Source organism: Salvia miltiorrhiza, chromosome 7 (assembly GCF_028751815.1).
Source record: "Salvia miltiorrhiza cultivar Shanhuang (shh) chromosome 7, IMPLAD_Smil_shh, whole genome shotgun sequence".
Classification (NCBI taxonomy): domain Eukaryota; kingdom Viridiplantae; phylum Streptophyta; class Magnoliopsida; order Lamiales; family Lamiaceae; genus Salvia; species Salvia miltiorrhiza.
The window spans coordinates 9,248,577-9,261,941 of NC_080393.1; the positions used below are offsets into that span (position 1 = coordinate 9,248,577).

Genomic DNA, 13,365 nt, shown 5'->3' on the forward strand with positions numbered 1-13,365 from the left:
TCCGGCCGGTAAAATGGCCAGAGAAATGTATCCGACCGGGTACATTTCAATTTTAAAATGACCCGGCCGGATACATTTTTCCTTGACAATTACCGGCCGGATCGATATTATTTAGGCATAAAATATTATATTTTATTCAATTTCATAAAAAAAAAAAAAAAATCAAGACGCTAATAATATATATCCATTCGTATCTATCTTAAATTTTTTATTTTTTTTCCCTTTAATATCTTAATTTCAATACATATATTCTTTGAAATTATTTGTATATATATACCTCTATATATATTGTGTTATTCTTGAATGTTGATATATAGTACTATATAACACTATATATATCGTGTAAATCAATTGATATCTTTAAATCTAATATATATATATATATATATATATATATATATATATATATATATATATACTCAATATCCGTCCCAAATAAATGCATGCTTGTTACCCAAAAAAATCATGCATGTTACCGATACATAAAGGTAAAAATATCTTTCTTCAAAATTTGATTCCCTTTTGATAGACATAAAGCCGATTGTATCGGTCCGTTCACTTACTTTAAAATACTAGGGTTTTTGAACACTTTTTACTTCACCACACACCTCTATCGGCTTCTTCACTTTTACCAGTTTCTGTCAGCAGTTTGCACCTTATACTTCATGCCACTCAACCTTTGTGCAGTGTATCGACGACTTTTTGGACTTCAATAGCTACCCTTTTACCAGCCTCAGCAGTCAAACCTTGCTCGATTTGTTGTGCAGCCCTTAGTCGCTCGCTGAACCATTTCTCAATAACAATTCTGATTGCCTCTAACATCGAGCATATAGGAAGTCTTCTTGCCCACAACAATCTGGAATTAAAAGCTTCAGCAGCATTTGATGTCATAAAACTGTAGCGTCGCACATGCATAGGACACATCGAACGAGCCCACTTCTCCGGCCCAATCCCCATTAGTTTATCGTACGCAGCTCTCTTCATAAACTTCAGGGCGTTCATAGCCCTATTGAAGTCGGACTTCTCGTACGCAAATGCAGCTTGTCGATAATCCTCGACCACTGCCTTACCGTAATGCTTCAGGTTATTTTGCAAATGGTAGTAGCATAGGCCGTGGGTTGCATTTGGTAACTCATTCCTGATAGCATTGGCAATGGAGATATGCTGATCAGAGACAATCAAAAGTGGATCGGCTTGGCCATAAACACGTCGAATGCGTGACATGAAATAAGTCCACGATTCATCGTTTTCTTTCGGGCCAACACCATACGCGAGTGGGAACAAACTCTCGTTGCCGTCCTTCGTCACTGCAACAAACAAAATACCCCTATTCTTGCCCTTCAAGTGTGTGCCATCGACGACAATCACTGGCCGTAAGCTGAACATGAAAGGGGTAGCCGAAGCTGCAAGAGCAACAAATAAGTGTTTGAATCGGCCATCATCGTCAACTTCCCACTCCACCATCGAACCGGGATTGGATTGTCTCAACATGTATAAGTACTTGGGCATCATCTCGAAGGACTGATCATGTCGACCATAAACCATCTCAGTGGCTCGATTACGGGCTCGCAATGCAACATCGTACTTGATCTGTACGCCAAACTCACGTCGCAGCTCCAGCTGGATGGCCTTCGGCTTCAAGATCTCGCAATCGTCGTGTATCTTCTGTGCTAAATATGCTGCGACGACTTTTGCGGGGGCCTTTATTCGCGCTACGCGCCCTAGCTCACCGTCGCATAAGTGCTCATTGGTGAACTTATACACTCCCCAAATGGCTCCATCTTGTGACGATGCATGGAGCTTGAAGGGGCACGTATCTGAATGCTTGCATTTGAAGTAGACTCGTCTGCTGTCTGATTTGCTGACAGAAAATTCCTTGCCCTGCTTCATGTTCCACAGACCGATTGCAACGATCAGATCATCTTTACTATTGAAATACATATTCTTTGACAACTCCCGAGGCAGTAGCTGATAATCTTCAATATCCACAAGTGCCGCTGCGGCGTCCAACGGGATAACCGGAACTAACCAATTAGTTAGTTCATCTGCTCCAGGAACCTGTTCGTCATCATCCTCGTCGATCTGCAAATTCTGCCAACCTGCATATTCAATCCCCGCCCTTCTCACGTTCTCTGGCTCCGACAAGTCTTCAGAGGCGCTTGTATCAGTCTCGGCTTCAGACGATGGAACATAATCTTCATCTACATTACCAGCATCCTCCACAAACTGAGGCTCGTACGTATATTGATCATCAGCTGGACCCCAACAACGATCAGTTGTTGGGCGATCCTACTGGTACGGATTTGGCTCATCCCATGAAGGCCAACCCGTTGACTGATCATTACCCCAAGTGACCGACGGTTCAACACTTTGTTGCGCCGGTGAATCTCCGGCTGATAGGTCTAAATAAGCATATCTTTGGATTGCTTCCAATCCGTCCCCACCTTCGAATGTTGCACTGGATTCACCTCCATACCCGGAAGATTGAGGGAGATCGAACGAAGGAACATACACTCCTCCACTGTAATCGTCTTCGACAACATAAATCTCAGGAAAATGTGGCTGGGACGCCAGCAACTGAAGCAAATCATTGTCATCGGCAAGAATATTTTTACTGTATACCCTGCCATTTAATCTCTTCGTCAAATAATACAAGCTGTAATTAGTGCTCAATGAATTCTCCATCATCAGGTAATTTATCATGTACACCGTACTGGCCATTGTGTCTCCGAAAATATGCAAATTCTTAGAAGAGCCGCCGATGTACTCATAACCATTGAAGGCACCTCCATAATTAACCACAAAGTATCTCTCATATTCATTCATCTACAGAAAAAATAATAAATAAATAAATATATGATGTAAATGGAATAAAATGTTAAAATACAACATATAACATGTTAATACACTCGAAAAACATCTATCCGCCCGGGGAAGTATCCGAGGAAATGTGTCCGGCCGTGTATTACATGATATATAATTACACACGGCCGGGCAAATTTTCAAGGACACTTGTCCGGGCGGATACATAATTTTCGAGCATATTAACATGAGTTATGTAGCAATATATATGTATAGAACTAAAATGCAACTAATAATTACTAATTAATACTTTAAAACATGATAGAATTTGCTCTAATTCACATGTATTTCCTTCAAACGTGGCTTTAAATCATAGTATGCTATAATATGCTAATAATTCACATAAGCATATAGGATCAAACAAAACATTGAAAATAAACAATAACCAACTTAAATTACATTTCAAACGTAAAATGACATACCTTTAAACGTTCGGATGAGAGAATTCACAAATAATAGCTTCACCACTTGGAAAATATTAGAATTTCTAATGAATTTGAGTGTTTTTTCACTTTGAGTGTTCGGATGAGAGGATGAGAGAATTCACTCATATATAAACAAAGATTCCTTCATTTCACGTGAATTTCAATGAAATTAGAGTGTTTGACATGAATACTTTACTGACAAAGCTATTTCACATCATATTTGTCGTTTATCATCAATTTAAAAAAAAAAATTATGTCCCTTAATTGAAGGCTAATTAATCGATGGAATATAAATACAAAAAATTAACACAATCCATATTAGCACTCAAAACACACATAGGAACCAAAAAAACATCTATCCGACCGGAACATATATGTGTCCGCCCGAAGAAACCTTATGTCCGGTCGGACACTTTGTTTTTCCGGTCGGACGCTTTTTTTTTTTTCCAATGTGTGTTTTGAGTGCTAATATCGATTGTGTTAATTTTTAGTATTTATTTTCCATTGATTAATTAGCCTACGATTTACTTGTAAAACCTTCGATTTTAATTCAAAAATAAATAAATATTATTTTCTCTGTCAGTATTTCACATGTTCCAACACTTATTTGACCGATTTCAATGTTTAAATTGATGAATTGATGTTTTTCTTACACTTTAACAACTTTTGTCATAGATGTGTAAGAACTTTTGCGGAAAACAATGCACATCCATCACATTCAAAGGGCATTTTCGGTTCTTCACTTATTTAGGGCATGTAGTGCTTTACATAGTAAGAGAGGGCATTTTTCAAATTATTCATAAGAGAAGGGGCACTTTAAATTTCGCCTCAATCAATAATGTATTAGATTTATAATTAAAATTTAAATATATTACGACGTTAAATACATTAAAAAAAATTAGGATAAAATGCAATATGCCCATGTATTTTCTCGAAAATGCCAAAAAAAAAAAAATCGCCAACAATTCATACATACGTGCGAAAATTGCATGCAAAATGTAATGATTTTGCACTAAATATTGATTTAATTTACCTTAAAATTAATTTCAAATAACGTTCAGTATATAATTAAGTAGGATGTCATGTTGCATTTATAACAATTGAAAAACATTTCTATAAATAATACTCCCTCCGTCCCACTAAACTTGACACACTTGCATTTTTTGTTTGTCCCACTAGAATTGACACTTTCCTAAAATAGTATGTGGTCCCTACTTTCTCTACTCACATAAAATAAGTGGACCCTACCTACTTTACACTCTTAACCATTTATTCTTAATCTCCGTGCCCAACTCAAAAGTGCCAATTTATTCTTAATCTTCGTGCTCAACTCAAAAGTGCCAAGTCTAGTGGGACGGAGGGAGTAGCACATTAACAAAATGATAGAAGTATTTTTCGTGACTTAATTCAACCGTCTCCTCATATTCACAGAGAGCATAGTTTAAGACGAGAAAAGCCAATATTGAATTATTGACTCTTGTTAATTAATTAATTATGGTCGAAAGGGCTTTTCCAGAGACACAAATAACCGAATTATAATGAATTACTATGCTAAAGTCAAAGCCAATTACGTGACGTCAAACACCACAAATTCAAACGTATTTCTCTTATCCATAGCTCTGAAATTTGAATGCATAATTTTACCATAGAATGGAAAATTTTATTTTCTTAATACTCCTCCGTCACATTTTCATAAGTATTCTTTTTTTAATAATTGAAGATATAACTTACTTTCTAAATTTAAATTATACTAGTATTAGTTTATTACTAAAATAATCTTATTTAATATTTGTGAATATATTATGGAATTATTATAAGGACAGGATAGAATAATTACATAAAAATTATATTTTCCAAATATTATTATTGTGTTCTCTTAATTTGTGTGAAAAAAGTAACGTGAGTTATCAAAATGAGATGGAGAGAGTATATTTTTTTATCCACTGATGTCGTGTCCATTATATTTAATTCGTAGGGTTATTTGATGATCTAATTTTTACTAACTTGGTTGTTGCTTAATTAGTTAATTCATTGTCATATATATTATTTTAATTGATTACTTCATTACAATATATATTCAATTTCATGATATAAATTCGTCTCAATATAAATATATATATATTTGTGTGTGTGTGTGTGGCTGTGGTCATAGCTTTAAACTCAATGTATTTAAATATTTTGTTCAAAATAAAAATATAATGTTGCTAGTTTTATTATTTTGTGCGCATTGTAATTTTTTTTATAATTTTTTTTAAATATAAAAAATATCTACAATGTGTAAAAAAGTAAAACTTACTAAATTAATATTTTATTTTAAACATAAAAAATTAAATACATGAATTTTATAATTTTTGTCATATTATGGCCAGGCTAGCCAAACAGCTTTTCCCAATAATGTAAAATTTTGAATTAAGCTGTAAATCTCATGAAATGCCATAATTGTATGTTAATAAAAATTAGGAGTAATAAAGATAAAATAGTTATGGGGTGGAAAACGGCATTCCATGTTCCAACTTCCAACTTCCAACAATGCAACGGAAGAAGAAGACAAGAGACGCAGCCCAACAACACTAAATAAATAAATAAACCTCATCTGCTGCCAGATTAATTAACTTCAGACATACGGATTTCCAATTCTATGTACTCCACCTAAAATTCGTTATTTCGCCCATTCTTATTCAGATTTTTTTTTTGTTTAAAATAGAAATTAGGCATATACACATTCCATTAGGTAGATTTCAATAATTATGAAGCCTTGCAGTGAATCTTAGGGCCCGTTTGATTTTCAGTATTGGATTAATCAGGATATAAATTATCCTGATAATTTAGTGTGGATTAGTCATGATTTCTAATCTTAGATGGGTGTTTGGTATCATTGGTAATTAATCCCAAAAAGTGTTTGGTATCCATTGAAATAGGTTGGATTAACATATCAAATACCTAAATTAGTAGCCTATGGAGGGGGTGGAATAATTAGTGTGGGTTAATCCCATGGGGGAGGTGGGATAATTAGTGTGGGTTAATCCCACAAAATAAGCTAGGGTCTTGGGATAAACCTGGAGTTGACCATATTAGTAACACATAATATCAAACACTACATAAATTCATATTAATTTAACTTATCCTATATCAAAGAGGCCCTTATAGTACTATCTCCAAAAAATCCAAAGTGTTTAATATCGAGAATCTCCCCAAAAAACTATCAAAATCCAGAGAGCGATATACACAAGAACATAAAAACAAGAAAATAAAAAGGCAAATATACAGTATATAGTATGGCTTGTGCCCACAGAGTAATGATGTCAGTTTTCCCTTTGTTCTAGAACACTTCTCCCTCTCCCCTCTAAAGATAAAGGCAAAAAACCTCAATTCAGGCGCATGTCGATTTTTTCTATGTTTCTTTGTCTTGATGAATCATGAGTCCTTTCTCCCAAATCCTGCTCCTTCTAGAAGCTTTGGGGTTAACCTCTCATTCCATACAATAATATCTACATCAGAAAGAAAGAAAGAAAAAAGTTGCATTATTTCATCCCAAAAAGAGAAAAGGGCCCTATTCACCTTTTCCGGTGTATATATAGGAAACAATCTTGAATTCTTGTTTCATTAGAGTTCTCTTACAATGGATTCGGATCTTATTCCGGCTCTCCCTGCTGATTTGGGTCTGGACTGTCTCATCCGAGTTCCCCACAACGACTTGTCTTCTGTTGTATCAGTCTGCCGGAGCTGGAACCGGGAGATTCGGCTGCCGGAGTTCTGGCGCCGCCGCAAGCTCTCCGGCCTCACCCGGAGAGTCGTCGTCATGGCACAGGCTCGATTCGACCCTACCCAAGAGTTTGGCGCCCGCAAATTTGCGGCCGTCCCGGCTTACCGTTTGACGCTCTGCGAACCGGAAACGGGTTTCTGGGCCGAGCTTCCGCCCATTCCGGGTTGCCCCGACGGCTTGCCGATGTACTGCCAGCTGGTCGGGGTCGGGTTGAACCTGGTGGTGATGGGCGGGTGGGACCCGGAGACGTGGCGGGCCTCTGCCGCCGTCTACATCTACGACTTCGTCGGCGCCACATGGCGGCGCGGGGCCGACATGCCAGGCGGCGAACGGCTCTTCTTCGCGTGCGCGTCGGACGGCGCCGGAATGGTGTTCGTTGCCGGCGGGCACGACAGCGAGAAGTGCGCGCTGAGGTCCTCGCTGGCGTATGACGTGGCGGGTGACGCGTGGCAGGCCATGCCCGACATGGCGGGCGAGCGGGACGAGGCGAAGGGGGTGTGCCACGGTGGCGCCTTCCACGTCATCGGCGGCTACCCGACAAACATGCAGGGCAGGTTCGAGGCGAGCGCCGAGTCGTTCGACGTCGCCACGTGGCGGTGGGGTCCGGTCAAGGAGGGCTTCTTGGAGTCCGCCACGTGCCCGAGGAACTACGTGGACGGCGGGGAGGGGAGGCTGCTGACTTGTAGGGATGCGGACGTGGTGGCGTGCGAGGGATCCACGTGGCGGGTGGTGGCTGAGCTGCCGTGCCACGTCAGGAACACGGCGTACGTGACGGCGTGGCCGGGGAAGGTGGTGGTGATCGGGTCGGAGAGATTTGGGGAGCCCTACAATGCATTTGTGTTGGACTTGAAGAGTTGTAAGTGGGAAAGAGTGGAGGCAGAGGAGGAATTCAAAGGCCATGTTCAATCAGGATGTTGTGTGGAATTATAGAATACTGTTATAATTTGTTAATTTTTTTGTCCCATTTTACAGTTTCAACTCAAAATGCTAGAAATGATTCTTCTACATCATCAGTTGTGTTGCTCCCTTTGATCAACCCTAATTATTGTATATACAATATTACCTACAATCACATTTTCTATTAGGTTTAAAATTAGTAGTATGATATCGATTATTATATATTTATGATTTGGTGCTATTTTATGTACTTAAATATCTGCATTAGATTAGCATAATACAAATTAATATATAATCTAACAGTTTCCGATTATATAACTAGTAGTGTGCCACAAACAATTGAGTTGGTATAATTCTGTTTGAATGGACTGGTAATTTCACAATAGTTATGGTAGCTAATCATTTCAAATTAATACTACAATTTCAACTGAATTATGTTTGATATTATTGCAATTTTCCATGGGGAAAGAGGTTTAACCTTATGCCCCTTGCCATTCGCGTAGAGTCACATTAAAACTTTTTTTTTTTGATCAGTAAAGTAAAAATTTTATTAAAAGAAAAGGGATCAAGGCATCAGGAATGCCAATCAAAACAACAAAACAAGTTTGAAGTCTTTGGAACACCAAGAAGTAAAAGTAATTCCTAACTCCACGATTTTGTAGGCCTCGTTCCAACTCCAAAGTCTCCCCTTAATCTGTAAAACAAGTCTATCAATATCCCAAGCCTTGTCCCGGAAACGACTATCATTCCTGCTTTCCCAGAGCAACCACACTGTTCCCACCCACAAAGCTTTAAGCAGTCTTCTTTCTCTCTTCTTTTTTCCAGCCGCAATGAAAGAAATGAAGTGTTGAAAAATACCTCTCGGATTTGCCGTTTTGATGTCAAGCCATTGAAAGATCTGGTCCCACACCGCCGCTGCTTTAGGACAATAGAGGAACAGGTGTTCCGTCGTTTCCTCACTAGAAACACAGGCATTGCACCATCTCTCCTCCACGCTGATCTGGACATTTCTTCTACTCAGATTATCACATGTTGCCAATCTGTTTCTAAGACATCTCCATGCCGTCACCTTGGCTTTATTTGGTGTTGGGGCCTTCCAAACCTTTGCCATCTCCAAAGGTAAAACTTGTTGCTCCTCTCTTGTTTTTGCCACAATTTCATATGCCGACTTGATTGTGAAGCATCCATCTGGTGTCGCCTTCCAGTTCCATCCGTCTATTACATCTACACAAGGAACAAAATCAGCTATAACCAACTGGAGATCCTCCGCAAACCCTTTCTCCCTCTCCCTTAACTCCCTCCTCCACTCCACCCTCCACACCCACGACCCTCCTTCCCAAAATCCACTTTCACCAACCAGCCTTTTCTTGTTCAGGCTCAAATTATACAGTCTCGGAAACACAAACTTAAGGGGTTTGTCAACCGCCCACACATCCTCCCAAAAGCTGGTATCAAGCCCATCCCCAATTCTTCGCCTCAAATTATTGATGAACCACCGATCTCTCCTTCCTCCTACCTTATCCACAATTTTCTGCCACCACCCTTTCTGTCCACCTCTTCCCGCCACCGAACATTCACCCCCTTCCCCCCACACTAGCCCCCCATAAATCGATTTGATCACCCTTACCCACAGAGCTTTCCCCTCCCCTAAAAATCTCCAGAGCCACTTACTTAACAGGACCTGATTAAACCAATCGATATTCCGAAACCCCAGACCTCCTGAATCCTTGTTTAGGCACAAGGCATTCCACTTGAACCAAGTGATACCCCCCATCTGTGTGCCTCCTCCCCACAAAAATTTGGTGAACAGTGAATTAAGTTCCTTAATCACCGCTTTAGGTATGAAAGCGAGGGATAATTGATATACCGGGATGGATTGCAACACCGACTTGACTAGAGTAATTCGCCCTGCCAATGAAAGGTGTCTCTTCTTCCAGCTTGCCACTTTGTTTGAAACTTTTTCAATCAAAAACTTCCAATCTCCAACACCATTGCTGCGCCCCCCCACTTTAGTACCCAAGTAGTTGCACGGAAAGGAACCGATCTTGCACATGAGGAGCGATGCCCATCTCCTCTCAACTGCCTCATCCACTCCCACTGTCAGAAGACAACTTTTGTCGAAATTTACAGCTAAACCCGAGGCGAACTGAAAGAGAATCAGGAGTTTTTTTACGCTCTCCATATTCTTGTCATCTGCCTCCAACAAGAAGATAGTATCGTCCGCGTACTGTAGATGTGAAATGGGCACTTTATCCTTGCCAATCTTCGCCGGGACCAGGAACTGCCTCTCCGTTGCTCTTTCAATGAACTCGTTAAGGCCTTCCGCCACGATAAGGAACAGGAAAGGTGACAATGGGTCACCCTGTCTCAAACCTCTCTCCATTTTGAATTCTCCCGTCGATGACCCGTTCACCAATACACTTGCCATTCCAGATTCCAGACACCCTTTAATCCACTTCCTCCAAACTCCGTCAAAGTTAAGTCGATCTAGAAGCATATCCAAGAAATCCCATTGCACAGAGTCGTATGCTTTTGCGAAGTCAATCTTGAAGAAAATACGGCCCACTCTCTTCTTTTTTACCTCAAAAATAGCTTCATTCAGGATAACCACCCCATCTAGGATGAAGCTACCCTTGACAAAAGCACTTTGATTATCGGAAATGATCGACCCCATAACCCTCTTCAATCTCTCAGCCAGGATTTTAGCCACAATTTTGAACAAGCTAGTGATAAGAGAAATTGGGCGAAAATCATCGAGCGACCCAGCCCCTTCTTTCTTCGGAATCAAAACAATAAAAGAGGCGTTACCACCTTTCGGTATTTTGCCGCTTTCATGAAATTCCTTCAAAACCTGGAGTAAGTCCTCTTTAACCACGTGCCACGCCGCTCTCCAGAATGTGAAGTTAAATCCATCGGGTCCCGGACTCTTGTCTCCACTACAGCTCCAAACTGCTTCTTTAATCTCGTCCAGATCAAAATCCCTGATCAGCCACTGCCTCTCGTCATTTGAAATTTTCCTCCTCATGAAGTCCAGGGGGAAATCGGGCATCAGTCGTTCATTCCTTTTGAAAAAAGCTTCAAAATGATTTCTCACTCTTGCTTTAACCTCTTCCGGTTTAGATATCCACGAGTTATCAAAGAGCATTCCGCCAATCTCGTTTTTAACACGTCTCCCACGAATTGCCCTATGGAAAAAACCCGAATTAATGTCTCCCTCTTTGAGCCATTTGAACTTATCCTCGAAATGTGTCACATCAGCGATTATTCCAACAAAACGAATCTCCATAAAAACTTAGAGGAAGGCATTTCATGATTTTCAATATTTATGATTCAAAAAAGGTCAAATTTAGAGATATGGAAGGATCAAATTATATGGTTCATCTTCAATTTTCATGATTCTCTTCTCTCCCCAACTCGAATAAAAAGGTCAAAAAGAGAAAAACAAGAACAGAAATGCTAAAAGAGAGAGGCCGAAAAGTTGTGTGTAAATGCAATAACAGAACGGTTTAATGCTTGAAATTAAAGTTATAAGGTTCAAGATTATTATGGTGTGATCTTTAAATTTAATATTACAAAAAAAAAAAGCATAAAAGTTTGGCAGAGAAATCTAGCTAGTTGCGCTACACACATTAGATATCGAGTTTCCAAAAATTAACACCCGGACACCCTCATCCAATTTCATTTTGGTATTCAAACTAAATGAAGAAATTAATGACATCACGTTCCTATCAAAAACGTAACTTTCTAAACCGATGACATATCAATCGGATTCAATAGTTTTTTAAGTAAAATAGAACCTAAAATGTAACAACCAAATCAAATGCTGCAAAACCGTCCCCGACAGTGTTGCCAAATTTTATGGTTATCTAGTCGCGTTATGTAGTCATAGCTAACGAGGCCTAACTCAAATAGTAAAGTTGAGACACCCAATTTTTTTTTTTATGAGAGATCTTGGGTTCAATATTTTCTTAACGTAATTTTTTCATTTTTGTGGTATAATAGTCTCGTCTGCATACAATATAATATATTTTTTACATTTGTATAGTGTATAGGTCCCACTTGTGCGTACCTCTTGTAATTTAAAAAAAAAGTTTTTTTTAAAGAATTAAAAAAAAAAAGTTATGTAGCCACATTATGACAATTCATACACGTATATATATTAAATTAAAATTATATTATATGGTTTAGGCAAGTAGTATGAGCGTGATTTTTTCAATTTTGTTATTTTTATTACTTCATTCGTTCTAATTGTATACACTTATTTTTATTTTTAACTCATTTATTAACTGTTTTGTTATTAATTATTTTATTTGTCTGATCATTTTAGATAAAGATTTATTGTAAAGTTGTGTTATTTAGTAGTAATTTTAATTTTAATTTATTGAGTCGAGTTTAGTGATTTTATTTTGGGTTATTTGCGTGTAAATACACGAACTTTCAGTATTTTCTAATTTTTCCCACGAACTTTATTTTTTGAATCTAAATACACGAATTTAGTGTTTTTCCCATGACAAAATATTCCGATCAAATTAAAACTGATTATTCTATCAATTTTCGTTGCCATTCTCTCTATCCACTGCGTGAAACAACAAAAGCCCTTAAAAAATAATAAAGCGATAGAATTCATCTCATTCTCTACGTAAACAACATAATTTTTTTTAAAAGGTAAACTCATTATTCTATCAATTCTCGCAGCCATTCTCTGCTAATTTATGTCAACTCTCTCCACTTTTTAATTTATGTATCTAATTGGAGGTAGAATTAGACTTCGATAAACCCAACTTGACAGTGTTGTTCGTAGTCCAAGGGCGGCCATTCCACGTCAGCAGCTCTGGCGGCCACGTCAGTAGTTTCGGTGGCCACTTCAGCATTAATTTGAGAAAAAATAAAATTCACGGAAAAAATCAGAAAAACACTAAGTTCATGTATTTAGATTCAAGAAATAAAGTTTGTGGGAAAAACTAGAAAATGCTGAAAGTTCGTGTATTTACATGCAAATAAACCTTTTATTTTAATGATTTACGTACTCACCATTTGGAATTGACAAAATTAGTAGTAGAAAGTAGACAATTGTGAAATTGAGCAAATTTTGAATCAACCGCGGTTTAACAGTAAACTGTGGCTGCCTAGAGAAGATGTGTCCGACAAAGATAAATAGAAGCTCAAGCAAGTCGCGGCTCGATCAAAACACGATTGAACAACAACTCGAGTCAGTCACGGCTTACCAAGGTAATTATTCTTAAAATATATGCGCATTCTTTTGAATTTAAAAAGAGTTTAGGGCAGTTTTTTCTTCTTCTTTTTTCACTGTTTTTCCATTCTTTTCCTTGAACTTGTAACTTTGAAAGCATTCTATAAACATTAAATTAAGATTTTACTTTTGATAATTTTATTAAATGCGATTTACATTTTTGTAAC

At 38.3% G+C, this 13,365-nt stretch overlaps 2 protein-coding genes across 2 annotated transcripts; one reads left to right on the plus strand and one right to left on the minus strand.

Moving 5' to 3' along the window:
• Positions 1-672: 672 nt before the first annotated feature.
• LOC130993786 (uncharacterized) lies at positions 673-2,721 on the minus strand. The gene is made up of 4 exons (XM_057918824.1): positions 2,715-2,721; positions 2,059-2,255; positions 1,470-1,881; positions 673-1,307 (listed from the first exon to the last, which is right to left on the minus strand). Exons 1-4 carry the CDS (start codon positions 2,719-2,721, stop codon positions 673-675), a joined length of 1,251 nt encoding a protein of 416 aa, XP_057774807.1.
• A 3,712-nt stretch (positions 2,722-6,433) lies between these two features.
• Positions 6,434-8,175, plus strand: LOC130992387 (F-box/kelch-repeat protein At1g80440-like). Its single transcript, XM_057916997.1, has one exon. It carries the CDS (start codon positions 6,907-6,909, stop codon positions 7,978-7,980), a length of 1,074 nt encoding a protein of 357 aa, XP_057772980.1. The 5' UTR covers positions 6,434-6,906; the 3' UTR covers positions 7,981-8,175.
• Positions 8,176-13,365: the final 5,190 nt, after the last annotated feature.